Raw genomic sequence first — 19,221 nt, forward strand, 5'->3', positions numbered from 1 at the left:
ACAAAATGCCAACTTTCAGGGGTTTACAAGTCTGACATAACAACTTGCTATGAAAATTTAGAATGTGCAATCTCTGCCAAAGAGCACTGAAAGTTAAATACAACCTACATTGGCTGTGGCACTTTTAAGTCAGAAAATAAATTTTTAAAAAATTACTTAACATTTTCTTGAACTGGTGTGACTTAACAACAACAAAAAAGTGGCTTTGATTTTAAAAAGTGCCAGCCCCTGCAGCTCCTACATACACAGAACTCCCTTTAACTCCACTGAGAAAAATTTATGTGAGAGGACTGAAAGAAGTGCTATAATACATTTTTGTAAATGTCATCAAGAGTTATATTAGCTTTTTGTAATTTGAAAGACTGAAATGCTATGGTAGAAGATTGCCCCTGGGCACACAGGCAGTCTGATAATGACTTTTTGAAGATGTTCTCATATGCAGATTACATATAACAATTTGTTATCGTCAGAACATTAATGGCAGTAATTTATACCCCTGTCTTACATCCAAAATATACACAGTGTCTTATTATGTGCACACCTCTCAATGAGGATGTCTCCTATGGTGAAAACTAATGGTCAGTTGAAATGCTGGACACAGCAAAATATGTCTAGAGAAGGAATTTCAGTAAGCAGAAAAAAAAAAATCTGTTTGTAGAGTGCAATATAAAAGTTTCAAACAAAACACTCCAGATACTACTGGGAACATTTCTGCAAACCCTATACCTTCTGTATACTGTAAGTACTATGTACAGGAAAGTTGACGTAGCCAAAAACTCCAGGCTAGCATGTACAATCGGACTATTGATGTCTACAGAAACATATATGCATATGCCTTTAAATTTTAAGATCTGTGCATACTGCGAGCCCCTAACTTTGCATACATGCTATACACATCATGACACAAAGCACAACCAGGAATGTCAACATTTGAGTTCTGTCTCACAGCTGTAGAATTACTTCAAAGTCAATGCTTATATTAATAAATACCATAGATTTACAAGCTAATTTATAGCATCAGTTCATAAGATGTTCTAGAATTTTCACAGAACCACAGAATATTCAAGCAGGGCCATCCAGACAGCTCTTGAATCCAAGGATAGAGATTCTGCACATAGTAAAGCATTTGTCAGTCACAATTCAAATCCATGAGCAACAAAACAGAAAACATCTTATTCATTAGTACTCTTCACATGATGCTGAGGAATTATAAGGAACAAATAGGTAATGAACCTCTACGCAAAGAGAACAACTTGCATATCACAGTGAAATTGTTTCCTGTTGTCTTCTAATTCATGATAAGAGTCTGTCAAAATACAAAGGAAGTGTGTAGGCAAGAGCCGCAATAAAAAAATATGAAGCAGTGTCAAGTAACAGCATTACTAGGCAATGCTATTGGCAAAGGAGAATACACCTTAATATACAAACCAACCAACCAACCAAACGCAAATCTATGAGCTTGAAGGAAAACTTAGTGCAAAAGAAGAGCAGAAAAAAAAATAAATAAAAGAAAGCAGATACTTTTAAAAATAGAACAAAAGATACATGTTTGAAAAGGAAAAAAAAAAATCAAGCAAAGACAAATTTAGTATAGAAAAAGTGAGGTTCTTTGAAGCAAGTGGATCTGCTAGACAGACTGCCCTAGAACTCTACAAAGTTTTTAGCAAATACATCTATGGTCCGGTGAGTTAGCAGAAGACAAGCACAAAACAAGAGAAATATGTTACAGGAGATTATTTTTCTCATTCAAAAATAGAAAATGGTAGCACAGAGACAGAAGCTGTGGGATAGATAAAGATGGTATAGAAAGAGACATCTGGCATAGAATCAACTACATTCCTCTGTATTTAGTATTCCAGGTCCTTAGGCAGGTCTCCATTTCATTTCTTGAGCTACAGAATCACTTCTACATGTTTTGCAACTAGGAGTTTCAGAAAAATCAAAAGAGACAGTGTAATGCACTCCTGAAAATCTCATTCCTTACTGATCTGTAGGGAGCTGCTAACAGGTACCATTAACGTCATATGTTAGTACCAGATGAACATTTTAAAAGAATGTCTGCAATGAATGCATGGCATAAATGACAGACACGGTGATCAGAAGACTTGTCCAAAATCATACAGGAAACCTGTAACCAAACTATACAGAACTATTCTGACCTCCAGAACAATTCCTTAACCGAAAAACATCACTCTTGTAGATTGCTCTTAGATCAAAGGGGCTTAATCTGTATTGGGTGAACACTATATAATTTATAGAACAGTTATATATAATGGATTAAAGTGCTATAGAAGGTGACATGGCAGAATTCAGCAAGGTTCAGGAGTGACAAGCTCAAAAAGGCTACATGAAATATTTTTAAAAATTTCTTATGATTTCCTATAATTTAGATTTTAGCTTTTATTTAGATTAGACTGAATGAAAGATTCCTAACAAAATACAAACAAAATCAGAATTCTGTGTTTTTATGAAAGCAAGACGAAAATTGGCATTTATTACATTATTAAAAAAATATTATTAATTTATTACATTATTAAAAAAAAATAGTGTTTAGGTTCAAGACAGGCCTACAGTCTCTAGAATACAAGCAGAGTACTGTTATCGACATTTAGTGATTATTACCAATCCTACTCTTAAGTTTTGTGATCTCAATACCTAACTCCATTCAAAATTCCACACATAATGCTTTATTTCTGAGTGATCTCTTTTTATAGAATCGGATGTATGAAAAAAATACTTTTTTGTAACAATTACTCCCCTGGAATGCGCATAGCCGTTAGCCTACAGCAGAAGTTAAGTTTACTTACTTGAGCCCACAATTAGAGTTTAGGTCAATCTGAAGTGACCTGACTTTGCTGTCTTAATATAGGCAGGCAGCTATCACTGCTCAGCTGCTTCACAGCAGTCTACTGTGTAGTCTACTACACACCCAGCCATGTTACCTTCCAAAGACCCCACTAGCTCTTCCTCTCCAGTACCATCAAGCAGACATCTGGTCCTTTTCTTGAAGTTCTTCTATTTATCTCTCCCTAATAAGCTGCCTTATTATTTCACTTCAAGCAGGGGCCCATCTTCACTCCTTCTATAATCATCACTGATTACCAAGTATGCGTATCCTATCATTTTAGCTACCCTCTCTCCCTAAACCAGAAGGGTCAACTTCTTGTTTCATTTATTTTCTGTATTTGGCTCAGAATGCAAGATCTCTGCATTCAGGAATATAACGTACTTTACCTCTTTTCTAGCCCCTAAATGGATTGCCTTCTAGGCATATTTATTATATAAACATTAAATACTAATAATTACATAAATATGTGACTAATTACTGGATGCTTGCCAAATAGAATACATCCTAATTAGACTGAATTAAATGAAGACCAACAATGTGACTCATTTTACAACAAGGCCACCCATGCAAATTACAAAATCACAAGTTGATGGGAAAATATCATAAGTGGTATCAAAAGAGAAAACACACATACAAAACCACACCAGAATAAAGGGGTTTTGTTGTTTTGTCATTAAAGCTTGGTACGTGAAGCACTGGTCAAAATTATTAAAAAATGGCTATGTCACTACTGTACTCGCTCTTGCCAAAGAAATACAGCCTTGAAAGGAGTGAGGATGAAATGAAGGGGTATGGAATAAATGTGATCACATCAGACAGCTTCAGGAGAATGTGTAGACATACAGTCCATGTAATAAGCAATGTAATAGTCTCTTCCTATGAAGAATGACTGATTCCAGTAATAATTACTTTCTTCCTGTACACCACTTGTGTAATTGGTTCAAAACAGGATGCACACTGGTACATGGTCCTTGTCCTTTTCAATCACATTACAATACTTTTCAGTAGTCTGTTTAGACGAGCCTTTTGGCTAAGTGTGAAAAATGAATACCTTCCATCTTAATGGAGGAACCATGTCCAAACAGTCTGTATACTTTCTATGTGCTGTATGGTGGATTTATTATAACACAGATTAATAAAATTAACATTTTACTAATCAGAAGAAAAAAATAACTGCTAATATGTGGTGATTTCTGCTTTTTCTTTCTTTCTTTCTCTCTCTCTCTTTTTTTTTTTTTTTCTTTCTTTTTCCATTTTTAGCCTATTTAAATTCTCACTCTAGTGGAAAAGTGGGTGGTTTTTAATCTTAACTGCAACTGCAACTTCAAAATGGGACTACTAGCTAGTTTCTCATTAAATGGCAAAAGAAAAGTACAACTAAAACCAATAATAAATAAATTGTAATTTCCCCTCAACAGCATATATTAGAGCATGATAAAGCAAAGCATTCCATAACAAGAGCAACCAATAAATTTATAAGGCACAAAACAAGGAAGAATATGGTTTCGTGCCATAATTACCTAGCTACTTAGAGAGAAAATGCATATATTCAAAATAAAAGAAAACCTAACAGTGAGCTGAAAGCAACTTGTTAAGATAATAAAGTAATATTTTTAAGGTAATACAGTAATATATTGAGATGGTGACAGGGCAGAGGCCCCAGCAGAAACTTCAGCTCTGGGACATCGTCCCTCCTACCTAGTGATTTAAACCTGCTCTCAAGCAATAAAACATAGGCAGTGCATTGCCCATGAACACTTCCACCTCAGGAGTTGTTCTATGCAGAAAACATGGAGGATCCACTAAGAAACCAGAAGTTCTACTTTGACAGAAATCTCTTAATATGTTTTCAGAAGATAGATGATTAAAAACATGTAAACTTATCTCCAAATATCCTATATGCAGTTAATTATAAAACAAACAAAAAGACAGACAGAGAAATCAACAAAAAGACAGACAGAGAAATCAACAAAAAACATACAAAGAAACGTATGGCGTAGAGCAGTGGAAGGGATTACTCCTGCATAGTCTGAGTTCTAAGCAATGCAATACACTTCAGAGATTTTAAATATCTTCTTCAACAGATCCTGTGATCTTTTTTTTTGTGAGAAAAATATTTCTGTTTTATAAGCACCTTAGATTCCCAATGAAAACTGTCAGTTGAAGAAATACTACGTCATTCAGAGAACCTAGTAAGCCTAGCAAACATGACAAACGATAGTGATGAACTGTTATGCAGACTTCTCCTCTCACTCCCACTTGTTAAAGACCTACGCTTTCATGAAAGCTGATCTGCCCATCTAGGACAACAACTTGGTTAATTCACCTAACATTAAAGCAAAATGTATGTTAGAACTTTATTTTAATGTGATTAAATAGTACTAAGCTTACTAATCTGCATATATAATCATAGCATTTTAAAACACAAACAACTTGTGAGATGTAAGGAGCACATGTCTGCTGTCCATATGCTAAGATACAGATCAGAAGTGGAGGAGAAGACATTGGAAATAGTCTGTCCAAACAGACATTACCACATTAAAAAGTCTGGAACTTCTTTTCCAACTTCCATATATATAAATTTTGTTTCTATTTTGTTTGTTTAAGAAAAAAGAAATAAATATAACACTTGTAATAAAACAATGAATAGGGAAGCATAAGGGAAGAGAAAGGAGACAGTAACTGAATTTCCATTTTCCTATGCAGAAATATTTCACAAAATGGATGTGTTTTTGCTGCCATATTTGACTACGTATCAGTGATTTTAAAACTAGACACAGATAAGAGAGGAGGCAAATACTACTATGAAATACATTTGAAGTCCTATAATGTAACTATCATGGTTGCTGTTACATTTCAAGGAGTTATGTTTTTAGGGAGCCCTTGATAAGTAAAGGGCTATTTAAGCAATGTTTAACAGGGAAGACCAATTCCAGAAGGATAGTAACTGTGGATCTTGCTGTTGTCCTGTTAAAAACTAACATAGAAGTTTTGTACTCAGTAAGAACCACGTCTTTCTTTTTGCTAAGCTGTGCTGTTTTGAGACACCAAATTGTTATTATTTTCTTCACTATGTTGCTGAAATTAACTCATACTGAGGATTCAATTTGTTCTTATCTCTATTGTTTCTTTCATCCATGTTGCACATCATCATTACTAAAAGAAATTTATTTTCATGCTAATTTGCTGGCCAAAATCTTTTCCTCTTCTCTTTCATTTTCACAACCTTTTATGTACTTACTCTTTTAAAGTAATGTCAGTGTTGTTCACCTTTCTTTAATTTTATTATGAAATTAAATAATTTAACTGGAAAAATATAAGTATGTTACACTGTCTGGGCATGATAAAACTCCTACAGCAGGAAGATTCACAGCTGTCCAATCCATCTCCTCATCATGAGTAAGCACTGTCATACATATGGTACACAACACTGACCTCAGATCTTTTTCACTCAGATTGCATCTGGTTCTTAATTAGTTTGATTTACAAAATGAAACATAATTGATGCCTTGGCAACATTATTTGTGCTACTAGCACAAATAATAAATTAAGAATAAGTGAAGTAAAAGTCTCTTCAGTTATGTATGCATAATAGTATGCTGTATACACGTATATACAGTATTATCCTGGTTTTCCTCACTCACATTTTGTGTTGTTTTGGACTGGGTCATGTTTACATAGATGTCCTGAAATATCTATGTAATTGTGACCAATTTACATGATAGAAAATACTTTTTCTGCAAGGGTATAATGCTGTGGAAATTACTCTTATTTTCCACTCTGTATATACAACTCTTCTGTAGTTGTATAAAGGTTTACATTTGTGAGGGTTGGAAAGAAGTTGTCATCACAGAACTAAACTAAAACAGTGCTGAAAAATTAAACAGCATTAGGAACAGAACTGCTCCCAGAGAAATACTTTACCAGCAGCAAAACTGTAAAAAGTACAGACGTGCTGGGGAACACAGAAGAGCTGTGAAGAAGAGCCTAGAGATGCCTCAAATTGGACAATTGGCTTACCAGATGGCCCCCTCCTTGCTGGTTCATTCATCAGGTTGGCCTGTCCAGTCGAATGAAGACTTGATGGATCACTTCTGGCTTAGGGCGGAGGAGAGAGGGAATCTGTCTGTCTGGAGCCCTGCATCCTGAATACAGGAGAGGAGTGAATAAGGTTTCAGATGGACAGAATAGACAGAATGGTCAAAGTGTGGAGGAGCTTGGTAGCTGAGGTTAGCCTTTGAAGAGCTGATTCTATTTTTCTGACATTCACTTTCAGCTAGAGCAGCTAAAGGCACCAAGAAGAATTCATCTTTTTTTTTAGCTTATCGAAGTGGTGAAAAGCACACAACCATTGTAAGAAGGTGTAAATCATCCAGATAAGACTAAAAAGTATGTTTGCAGAGGATCTGCACTTAGTCTTCACCTGTTCTGTAGTTCTAATTAGAAGGGAGTCCAGAAAGAGCAGTGATCTGCATGCAAGAAGAAAGATGGGAAAGACAGCAGAAGCAGGTGTCAGTGAAGAAAGTGGAACAAAAAGGATTGGAGTGGAGAAATGCTGGTTTCCCATCCACACGAATGGAATCTTCACTTCAGAAAATAACATCACATCCGTCTATGCCAGAGAAGTTGTTTCAAATAGCACTCGATATTCAACATCAAGGAAAAACAGAACATCAGGGAACAACGGAACATAGTCAATAGCGATGTAAAGTAATAGTAAAGAAAGAAGGGGGAAAGGAAGCAGAAAGCTATTAGGTATGAAAGATATATGCTGAGAATATTTTCAATCATGTTCTCAGACTAGATGGGACTAACACTACTGTACCATGGGAAGCGTAACCTTACTAGGACTACAAAACGGTATAGTAGAAAGGAGTTGAATATATAACTTCAACAACAATGTGAAATCATACAATGGAAATGAAAATGCATTCAGTGCCTGGCAAGTCAGAACTTCTGAGCACTACTGGAATGTATTGGGGTCCCTTGGTGATATTATAATTAACTTGAAATTCTACCAGTCTTCTAGAATTTGAGAACAATCAAAAGATGCATAGTACTGATATCCACCTGGCATTGCTTATCACTTTATCACTAGCAAAAAGGGCTCATCTTTGTGATTCTTCAGAAACCACAGGATGACTCTGCATCTCAGAATTCTGTCAGATATGTAAATAAGAACATTGGTTACTTTTCCTATAAAGAATGATCTAAAATATTTCTGATCCAAAGCACTTTCAATCTGGCCAATTGTCTATGGAATAAGGATGAAGACAGCTAAGTTTAATAAATACAGAACTGCATTTCCTCTGTTAGAAAAACAAATTATTTCAGGGACTCAAAATTTATTACCTCAGGCAAACACACACCATAGGAAAAACATTTGTACTAGCTGAATACCACTTTTTGGATATTGATGGATTGTAAGCTAGAACCTGTCCTTCTCTTTTTCAGGCCAGGATCTTTCTGCCTGCTTGCTCCAATAGTGGAGGAGCTAAGCAGCAGAGTGTTTCTCTTACCACCACACAGCTAGCTGGACTGTAATTCTTACTTGCTTTCCAGCACATAGACCAAGAAAAACTTGAGACATTACTCTTAGAATTGGGCTTGGACCCAGCAGTATAATCTAACTTGTAGATAATACATAGAATGTAGTAGTTTGAGTCTATAAAAAGCATTTTGACTTTTACCTGAGAAATGTAATTTTATATCCAAAATATAGGAGTTTTCTGAAATACAATTTCACACCAAAATACTCTGGAGCAACAGAACTAAAATGTTCCATAGGGCTAAACAGTTCATTATTAACTATACCGTTCTTAAAATAGTAATAACTTGAGATTGTTCTGTTATCCTCAGTTCCTATAAATGTTGAACTTTGCTATTTAAACAGCTCCACTTTTAACGACATGCTTGGAAGAAAAAAAAAAAAAAAAAAAAGATTGATAGCGTGTTTTTTTTTTTTTTTTTTTTTTTCTTGATTATGAGCACTCTGGAAAACATGACCTGTGTCTGTGGATGGCAGATTGGCACAGAAATCCCAGCTAATAGAGCAGCTTGTGTTTGTTGTTTTTTAATACATAGGTATAATTTATTTTTAACTCTACTACTTTCACAACGAATGCATATTGCTGTGCAAGCATTCCCTGTGACTTGGGACATATTAGAACTGTACTTTGAAAGTCCAAATATCGATGTATAAAAATATGGTGTTGATAATTACAGACATCAGAAATGTATAAGCATGTGCTTTCCCTGGAGAATTGCTATCATGAAACGCCCTCTGGCATGGATGGCAGCTGGGCCACAAAGTTTCCCAAGGCTCTTGAAAAATTGCATTAAACTGCAAAGAAGAGGATTTACAGCTCCTATCTAAGGGACCATATGGGTGCTGTTATTCTAGATGTTCATTGTACATCCATCAAGAAACGATGGGTTTAATGATGTCCTTGCTAAGGCAATTTGTACTTGAGGTCAATGGGTTAACTTTGAAATTGGGCAACGTGGAAGGAGGGCAATGAAATAGCAGTGCCTCCTCTTAGCTTTCTGAGGTATATATTTGGAAAGAAAAGTCAATCAAAACCACAGAAGGCGCTTTAGCTGGCAGCTGAGACAATGGCAGAGAGACTTATCAAGAAATGCAAAAGGAAACCGATTCAGGGAAAGAAACTCATTTTAGCATGCGTCTCTTGTGGGAACAAAAGACTCGCCCTCCAGGTATGCATTTGACAGATGCTGCTAAAAATATTTTCAGGAAAAAGATGTGGAAAAAAAAAGGTTTTATTATATTAAAAGCACCATGAAACAGAAATACTTTAGAAAATTAAGTGGTTCCGATCAGTTGCTTTTATTTTCTTACCTAGGACATCAAAAAGAGAGGTTGCACGAATTATCTTCTCTAGCAATTTCTAAATAGTTTAGAAATATGTCTTTATTAATGGTGAGGCAGTGATGCGAACTAGCAAATTTTGAATAAGATGTGCAATAGTGTCCAAAGGCATGCAAGCCAGTTAGTGATTGAAGTGATTATAATACCAGGCTATTTCCTTTTAAGTGAATGACACATTGCCTACTACTTTCAAGGCAGCACAGATCAAGTTACAGATTAAACTTGCTAGATTGAAAGAACAAAAGAAATGGGCATTTAAACATGAATATTCTTGGAGCTGTTACAGGTATCATAAGTGTAATAGAGTATTCATGGTTAAGCATAAATATTAAGTTTGATACAGAGAATGAACGGAACAGTTCATCACTGAAGTACAATGAAGTATATGTTTCAATTGAAACAAACAAACAAACAAACAAACAAACAAAAAACACCACCACCACCAAAAGAAACTCTTTCTTTCTGTTGCACTCATGATAATCAGGTTGGCCCAAAATCAGAGCTCCAGAAAGACATTGAATATTTTGGGGAGAGGGCAGGCTGATTACTTATAAGACTATTGGACATCTGCAGGAATACAAATGTGTGCCGTTAGGTTGGTTTTCTTAACCCTAAGGACAAGGTCTGCCCATGTTCCAAGCAACCCTGTGATTGCTGCTCCTAAATGAGCCCTAGTTAGAGGTATGTAATACCACATTTACACAGTAGTGATGCACCATTACTTCTGCCAGAATAGCTGTTGCATCAAAGGCACTGTAGAACATTTTATTCAGGGTTTATTCTGTTAGGAAACAGAATTTGGCATGAGAAAAATGGAAATGCAATGGAAACATCTTTTGGGAAAAACTTCAAGTCACTTTATGGCAAAGATGTATTTGCTAGTTTTTGAAAGTAAAAATTGCATTGGCAGCATATCAAAATGTTTACATCTGTGAAAATGCTTTTAGCAAAAAATTCTGTTCTCACTTGAATAAACTAAGGAAACTATACGAACAGTAGGAATTGGATGCTGACAACAGGTATTGCTGTGAGTGTATTGTTTGGCATGCAGGAGACGATCAATGTACTGGCATTAGATTTTAGGTAATGCTTTGCGAAGACCACTCACCTGAAAAAACAGTCAATAAATGCTAATTCCATTTCCAGAGGTTTCATTTCAATTTACTGATGCCATGACAGTACAAAATACTTAACAGTCATCTAAGTTCCTGTCAGTGTTTTGTTATTCGTTGTGCTCCTACAGCTTTTTGTGCAAGTTAATTACATTCAGCTAGGATTCAGCAACATTCAACAGGATTCAACAACACATTGCTAGAATGTATCAACATCTGTCTAAACATCAGATATTTTCATCTTAAGTTTTAGGTTCTTGCTGGTTTGAAGTTTGTCAGAAGCACTACACAAAACATTTATTATCATTTTTCCCATTTCTGCTTCTCTCCAGAAACCCAGCATAAAGACGTGAAATGTAAGCGATCAGGCAGTCTGTCTGAGTTTGTGCAGTCAAGGTTTTGATATGGCACAGACTCACAGGTTTAGTCACCTGGATCAACAGAGAAAACATTACGTGATTTCCTCTGTTCCATTAACTTCTTACAATTTTACCACTATTTAATTATTTCTCTTGTGAAGGGATAAAAGTTTATGCATCTGGTAGGCCAAATGTGTTCCTTAGATAACAATTTGAGACAGTAAGATTGTTTTCCTTCAGTTTATCAGTAGTTGCCCATTTAGCCAAGGCACAAAACCTAAGAAAAACTACTCTGTAGCAGACATTTGAGCTGGAAAAAGAACAGGAGGAACAGATCAGGAGATATGAGAAATAAAGATCACTGAGAGATGATCTGCAGACATTTGATGAGATGTATGATGACAGTTAAACTTACATTTTTACATTACTTACATCAGAAAGACACTACAGCCTCTACAGTTATTTTAGAACATCCTGTCTACACAGAAGACATTGTAAATATGCAAGTTTAACAGCACAAAGAAAGAAAGGATGTTGGTATATCCATTAAAGGAACAGATTCTGCTATGATCACAGGATAATTTTTACAAAACATAATTTAATCTTTGGGAAGTAGCATTTGTTTTTGTTTTCTGGTTTCTGATGAAGACATACCATTGTGTCACCCAGTTAAATGGATTTGGCAATAACAAAGTAGTCTATCAGAATATTTGTAGTATAATTGGGGAGCACAGTTAATTACTGAAGTATCTTGTGAACTTGCCTTAGGGCAATCTGGAAAGTAGTAACGATAGAATTAGCTCATAGACAACAGAGTACATGAGTTAATGATTAAGCTTATATCCCATAAAGCAAGATAAAATTCCAAAATACTTCCATCTTAGTATGAGGGAAAGAAACAGAGCATTGCAGCCTTCTTCCCCCAGCAGATGCTAAAATGCATTGTTTGCATACTAGTGCCAACAGATCAAATTTTGTGATCATTATTTTGTGAAGTACAGAAGTAATTTCCAAATGCCACAATCCTATCTAAAGCACAAACTAAGAATCCAAAAGGACAGTATTAATTCAGAAAATCTCTTGAGGGGTGCTTTTTGTTACCTCTGCTCTTGAGAGAATTTTGAGAAAGGCAAGATATGAAAAATAACTTTTAAAAATCACTAATGCTGGCAAATAAAAGATCGGGTTTCTGTGTTTTATTTCCTGAGATAATGGAATCTACTTGTAAGATCCATAAGAGGATAGCATTTCTTCTGCAGGAATCATGGCAATCTTTGCTGCCTTGAATTAATCCACGGGGCCAGGAACATGAAAGGAAGTCAAGGCTGCGGTGTCACAGTCAGGAAGACATCAAGGATTTTGACCACCAGGGTCAGGAAATGTTTTCCAGTTCCAAGCCTAAGTGGGTTGTGCACTGATCTAATCCTCAGAAACACCTTTCTCCAGAAATGAGAGCAGGTTCTGTTACAGGCATTTTCTTTATTTTCTTTTATTTTCTTTCAGTTCGTTTTTTTTGTTTGTTTGTTTGTTTTTTTTTGTTTTTTTTTTTTTGTTTTTTTAGGATCAATGGAGTTAGTTAGTTCAACACAAATAATCATTGATGCTTATCTGGCAGATATACACAAGCCAAAGCCATGTTCAAGTTCAGTGTTTAAGTGGCAGAACTAAATAAAGATTTAGTAGGGATTTATGATGTTTAAATGATATAAAACCTTACCCCAACCAAATTATACCCTGATTTGGCTTTGACAGGAATATTTGCTTCTTGTGGGAGTTCATGTTCTAGCATCAGCCATGGACTGCATCCCTTGCTGAGCAATGTTGTTAGAAAATAATGATATGTATAGTGGAAATTTTATCTTTGCATGCTGAAGGATTATATCAGAAAAGTCTTTTCAAGTGCACTTTTGCTTCCAGGAGATTTCAGTTGTTTTTTTTTTTTAAAGGATTTACACGCATTTAACCAATTAAAATGCACAAAAAATTACCAGCGTAAAACTAAGTGTAGCAATGTTATAATAAAATTGGACTAAAATGTTATACAGAAAGGTTCCTCACACCCACTCCAGTCAGGAGGCACTTTGCCATTGGCTGTGACTAGAAGTAAGAGTGGGTCTTATATGGGTAACAGATTGGAAGGACAAGGCTAATTAGTGATGTGAGTTAAGTATTTAAACATGAAGAGAAATGCTAAGACCTTTGTTTATTTTGTCATGTTGTGTGGTCCAAACTGACTAACATTCAGGATGCTTAATTCAATTTACACTACTGATGATTATGAAATGGATTTTGAAGAGCTTTTTTTTAAAATCTTCTCCAGCAATTGCAGAGAACATAGAAGGATTTATTAAGTACATGAAAGTACAAATATAAGTAGACACAAACTTGGTGAATGCTGGAAGAGAAAACATCTAATGAAAAGCAAAAAAGCAGTATATATTTTAACAGATTTAAGAACTTAGGTTTTTATAGTATCATATAAAAAAAATGGTGCCATCTTGGTTGGAACAGCTAGAATAATAAACAGCTAGAATAATAAAAAATGAAAATATTTTCTTTTTGTTTGACATTTCCTAGATTTCTTTTACACTCATGCACATACAATGCTCACATATACATCTTCCTATTAGTAATACAGATTTCATTCATTATCATTTCAAATAAGAGAAAAAAGAGACTGAACTTAACTAAAATTCTTGAAAAGGTGCTATTTAATTAAAAAAAAAAAAAAAAATCTTTGCCAAATATTCAAAAAAATACAAGTACATATAGCACCATTTGCAATTTTTCCCAGCTCTTTCTCACATGATCTTCAAGTATATGTGTGCCCAAAAAAGTACCTGTCTAAATCTATTGCTTAACAATATTAAATGGGCATTTTTTTCCATCATGCATGAAATTCAACTTCTGTAGTACTATAAAATGATATTATGCCCTTCCAGAAGTGCTGTGAAGTATAGTGATACACTTCTGGGCTTTGCTGACCTAGCAGATTCCTCTTTCTAGTAAAAGTGCTTGACTGAAATACTCTGGAACCTTCATGCAGACAACGAACAGGCTTAAAAGGCATTTCCTTTGGGGGATTTAACAGATATTTAATTTTATGTTCCCATCTATATCCAGTCAATGTAAGACCAACATTATTTATCAACATAGTTTCAGATTTTCACCTTACAGTGTATCACTGGAATTTCAACGTAACAGCAATATAACATGCAGCAAATCCATCCTACAAATTTTTATTTAAGGCAATGAGCTGTCTTCTGGATCTAAATCCAGTATTCAATTTACTTTCTTATCTACTGTAAAAATACTGGCAATAGTTTAAGAGATTTAATTAAGGTACCATTAAACAGATTATCTATATTTTAATTGCCCAAGGGACAAACTGCTAAAGTAACTGGAAGTCAACAAGGCAATTTCAACCAAATTAATTCAGGTACACAGTACATATACTTTATATTTACCTTCATTTTTCTTGATGGTGAAATTTGGATTGTTGACCATTTCGGGAAGAAGACTATATAGGAAGTAATGCCCATTTTTAGGATCATCTTTGTCAACAGCACTGACAATCTGAATTACCTGTAACAGAAAAGGGTCTCATTATATATTCACACTCCTGTTAAACATACATATTGTAAAGAACATTCCATTCTATAGAACACATTCTCACTTCTCTATGTGCCAGACTAAAAGTGCAAATGTATAAGCTTGCAAGGCTATTAAAGATGTTAGATTGAAAATCTGAGAAATGGTGACTATGGATCTAAACTGTTTCCAGAAAGAGGAGGCAGATTGCAAGGAAAGATGGGTATATAAGACAGGCCAGTAAAAACTGCTGCAGTTTAGGCAAGTAATAAATCATTATTCAGCAATAAAGAAAGGGAAGAATGTGATTCAGAAATACTCAGTATGCTTACAGCAGTCTTTCATTATATAGCAATGCTACTTACTGGACCAATATGTATAATATATTTTTAATCCTTTCCTCAGATGTGAATATCTATAAAATGAATAACTTAACTATAAATATATAATTTTGTAAGTGGAGTTTTAAAAAAAACTTTTTTTTTTTTTTTTTTTTCCCCTTTAGTTTTAATAAAATCTCAGTTATTCCTGTATTAGGAACACAAGTTTGCTTTGGAAAAGTTATTAAAAAGTGATTCACAAAATAATGCAGGGCACTAAAGTTAGGATACAAAATTTGTTAGGCTAAATTAATTTCAAATTAGGCAACAGTATAAATTTCATTTTTAAATATTAGAATAAAAATAGAAAAAAAAATCTGATTCTGTCCAAATTCATACACTTTTGAACTTTTTGAACATTTTGCTAACACAATGTTAATAAATAATATTTTATATTGGTTTTATGGCAAGGGAAAGGACTATCAGTATGTATATTACATATACAATAGCACTCAGTATCACAGTCCTCCTTCTGTGTTCTTCAAGACTCAAAGAATAAAATCTTACTAGATAATGACAAGTACTAGCACCAAAACTTAAATATTTCAAATTATGTATGTAAAAATGTTTGAGTGGGTTTTGATATAGGCATATATAATTTGTAGGAAATCCTAGGAAGAAAGTTGAGACAATTAATTCCTTGCCCAATCATATATTCTGGGCAGGGAAGATTTATCACCAATAATCTATTGAAAAAGTTTTTGATGGTTCAAATTAGATATAAATCATAGAATCATAGAATCATAGAATCATAGAATAGAATCATAGAATATCCTGAGTTGGAAGGGACCCTTAAGGATCATCAAGTCCAACTCTTGACACCGCACAGGTCTACCCAAGTTCAGACCATGTGACTAAGTGCACAGTCCAATCTCTTCTTAAATTCAGTCAGGCTCGGTGCAGTGACCACTTCCCTGGGGAGCCTGTTCCAGTGTGCAACCACCCTCTCTGTGAAGAACCCCCTCCTGATGTCAAGCCTAAACTTCCCCTGCCTCAGCTTAACCCCGTTCCCGTGGGTCCTGTCACTGGTGTTAATGGAGAAAAGGTCTCCTGCCTCTCGACACCCCCTTACGAGGAAGTTGTAGACTGCGATGAGGTCTCCCCTCAGCCTCCTCTTCTCCAGGCTGAACAGGCCCAGTGCCCTCAGCCGTTCCTCGTACGTCTTCCCCTCCAGGCCTTTCACCATCTTCGTAGCCCTCCTCTGGACACTCTCCAACAGTTTCATGTCCTTTTTATACTGTGGTGCCCAGATATATTATTATTTTTGATAACTCTATCTACCAGGATGGAAACCTTGATTACCATGATTCAAATGCATGTATTAGAAGAAAGGCTGGAAAAAGAAGACCTAACATAACTTTTTCTTAAAGAAGTAGGTCTCCAGACAGACCTGCTATGTAGCTCTCTAACAGAGAGCTACACAGCATGAAAAAGATGTAAACAGATGGAAAACTATCAGCAGACATCACCTGTCCCACTGCAGAAATGAACCCACTTATATGGAATATTTTCAGCTTGCTCTTTGCAGAGGCAAACAAAACTAAACTAAAAGGAAACTACCCATCTGCAGCTGGTCCAGGGCTGGACTAGGTATCATAAATTCTGCATTTTAGGCAAGAGCAATTTAGAACGGAATTCCAAACAAGTATCTTTGGCACATAGGTTTTATGAATGTTCTGTTTTTCAAACACTGCTACAATGTAGTAACAATGGGGAAAAAAGAAAATGACACAGCAAAGACTGGAGGATCAACTGCACTTAATAGTTGCTGTTATTCCAATGATTATGCAATTTAATCTCTGCTGGCTATGTAATTGTTAATTCTTTTCAGCATTGTATAGGAGAGTTGACTGTAAAAAGTCTCTTTCCCTAGGATTTCAGTTAACATACCTGTAAGTTGGAAGCCAAAAGCGTTAGTGATATGGGTTTTCAGCTCACCAAAATTTTTTGAAATACACTTAGAATATAAGCTAGATTGGAAATTTTCAAGAAACAGAAACTGACCATATTCTTTGCTTTTTTTTTTTTTTTTTTTTTTTTTTTTTTTTTTTTGCTGTTCTCTTTTTTCTTGTTGTTCTGAAGGAACAGATATATTTTAATGTCCTATAGAATTCTTTCTAATATTTCAATTCTTTCCATCCATTTCCCTCATTGTTTACCAAATAATTCTTTCTCTAAAAATGCACATAAAATTATATGCCAAAGACAATCTTAGTGAAATACTACAGTTGTTGTGTTACATGCACACATCAAAGAATTAAGAGTTAGTGTTTCCATAGCAACCTTATTTCTTTGTGTGTTTGCATTAAAGTAAGCTCTTAAAAAAAAAAAAAAGAAAAAGAAAAGAAAAAAGGAAAAAAGCATAATATATATACAGTGATAGAAAGCTGCTGTAGCTTTTACTCTATAGGAGTGAGAAAAGTCCACTAATTCTCATTACCACATTTTAATATGCTGAGGAACATGATTTACTGGTCAGTGTTGTGTGATAGTGTAATGGAAGATTATTTATCTTGATTTGTTGTACATAATGTGGTAGAGGAACTTCTAGAGCTGTCCTGCCATCCCTATATAGATTTCTTTTTTTTTTTTCTGTCCTAGTAAAAAAATGCAGAACAAAGGTGTTTCATATAATGAAACTGGTCTATAATAATAACTAAAATGAAAACTGATTTCTGAACTGCTTATCTGTAAGCACTAGAGTGAAAGTTAATATCCCTTCAGCTGTTAAATCTTGAAATTTTTGAAATTATTCCAAATAAATTTTCAACTTTGATGTTGTATTAAAAATTCATGTATATATTTGATTCTGTACATATACTTACTAGGAACACAGTAAATGAGCATATTTTGCTTAACAAGCAACTCTGGATTGAAATTAATACTTAAATGATCCCCTAGGACAACTCAGCATTATAGTCTGCAAATTTGTATTACATTTCTACATAGCCAAATATGCCTGAAATAATATGTATAAAGATTACCAGTATAATCATAATGAATGATGTAGAAGGATAAATAGAAAAACAAAGTTATTATCAATGTGACTACACATTGTGTACATGTGACTTTAATATATGATACTGTGTAGAAGTCTTTCCCTGTGATGCAACTTGTCTGAATCAAAACAGTTCCTTATAATTACTAAGCTCTTCCCTACTTCTCTCAAAGCTGTTCTGCCTACTCTGAAAAAACTTCTGTAGTTACACTGGTGCTCATGGTTCTCTCTTAATTACTATGTATATTCATAACACTATGAGCATTAGACTCGTTATGGTACAATTTTTACTTTGCCTTGTCACCTAGGGCCAGCCATTTACTGCTAGAACCTGCATGTTGCCCTTTGCATGAATTTTGCCTCTTCAGGGAGACAAAGATCTATCTGAAGATTTCTAACATCAGAAAAAGCCAATCCATACTATTGGGATAACTAAATAGAATAGAAATAAATGGTGAGAGACTCAGGGAAAATTGGATTTGGTTTTATACTGGTTTAGTTTACACACAAGGGTAAGCACTGGCACATGATTGTCTATGCTATTTAAGTGTATGAAAATTCTGTAGCTTTGTTTTGAGCAAACAGCACTTTACTGGAGAAAACTGGGTCTGGACCTAGGAACAGTGTGGGAGGAACTTTCCTTTATGCAGCAATACAGATGTTCTATTCTAGGAGTAGGAGAAAACAGTGTTCTGGCTTTAGCTTTATGTAAATGGATGAGCTGGTTCATTGTTAGATTAGAAGTACTGCAACAGTATGTTCAAATCTGTTTTTCTCCTGAAACTGACAAAGAACACTTATAGCAACTTTCCTTTGTGTGTAAAAATGCACAAGGAGCACAGGAATATGTGCATGGACAAACATTTCCTCTTTTCCTCCCTCTCCTCTCCTACTAGCTGTACTACTGTTAGAGGTAGGTTAAAACAAAGCAAGTGCATCTGGCAACGTTATACATCAACAGTTTTTAATACATTCTGTCACATCACCAGCAGCTGCACTTGCCACTCGCAATTATATCAGAACCCAAAATAGAACACTTAGAAA

The 19,221-nt window shown here is 35.0% G+C and overlaps 1 protein-coding gene across 4 annotated transcripts in view; it reads right to left on the reverse strand.

Annotated features, from left to right (window-relative positions):
* CDH8 (cadherin 8) overlaps positions 1–19,221 on the reverse strand; it is a 201,688-nt gene that overhangs the window by 12,980 nt on the left and 169,487 nt on the right. For 3 of the 4 annotated variants that reach the window (XM_068693381.1, XM_068693382.1, XM_068693383.1), the window contains one exon: positions 14,676–14,793. In XM_068693381.1, coding sequence (XP_068549482.1) covers positions 14,676–14,793 — 118 coding nt within the window. Of the gene's footprint in view, positions 1–6,868; positions 6,994–14,675; positions 14,794–19,221 lie in introns of those variants that run through there. The other variant, XM_068693384.1, reaches the window with a different exon arrangement.

The sequence above is a fragment of the Anas acuta genome, chromosome 10 (genome assembly GCF_963932015.1).
Source record: "Anas acuta chromosome 10, bAnaAcu1.1, whole genome shotgun sequence".
Classification (NCBI taxonomy): domain Eukaryota; kingdom Metazoa; phylum Chordata; class Aves; order Anseriformes; family Anatidae; genus Anas; species Anas acuta.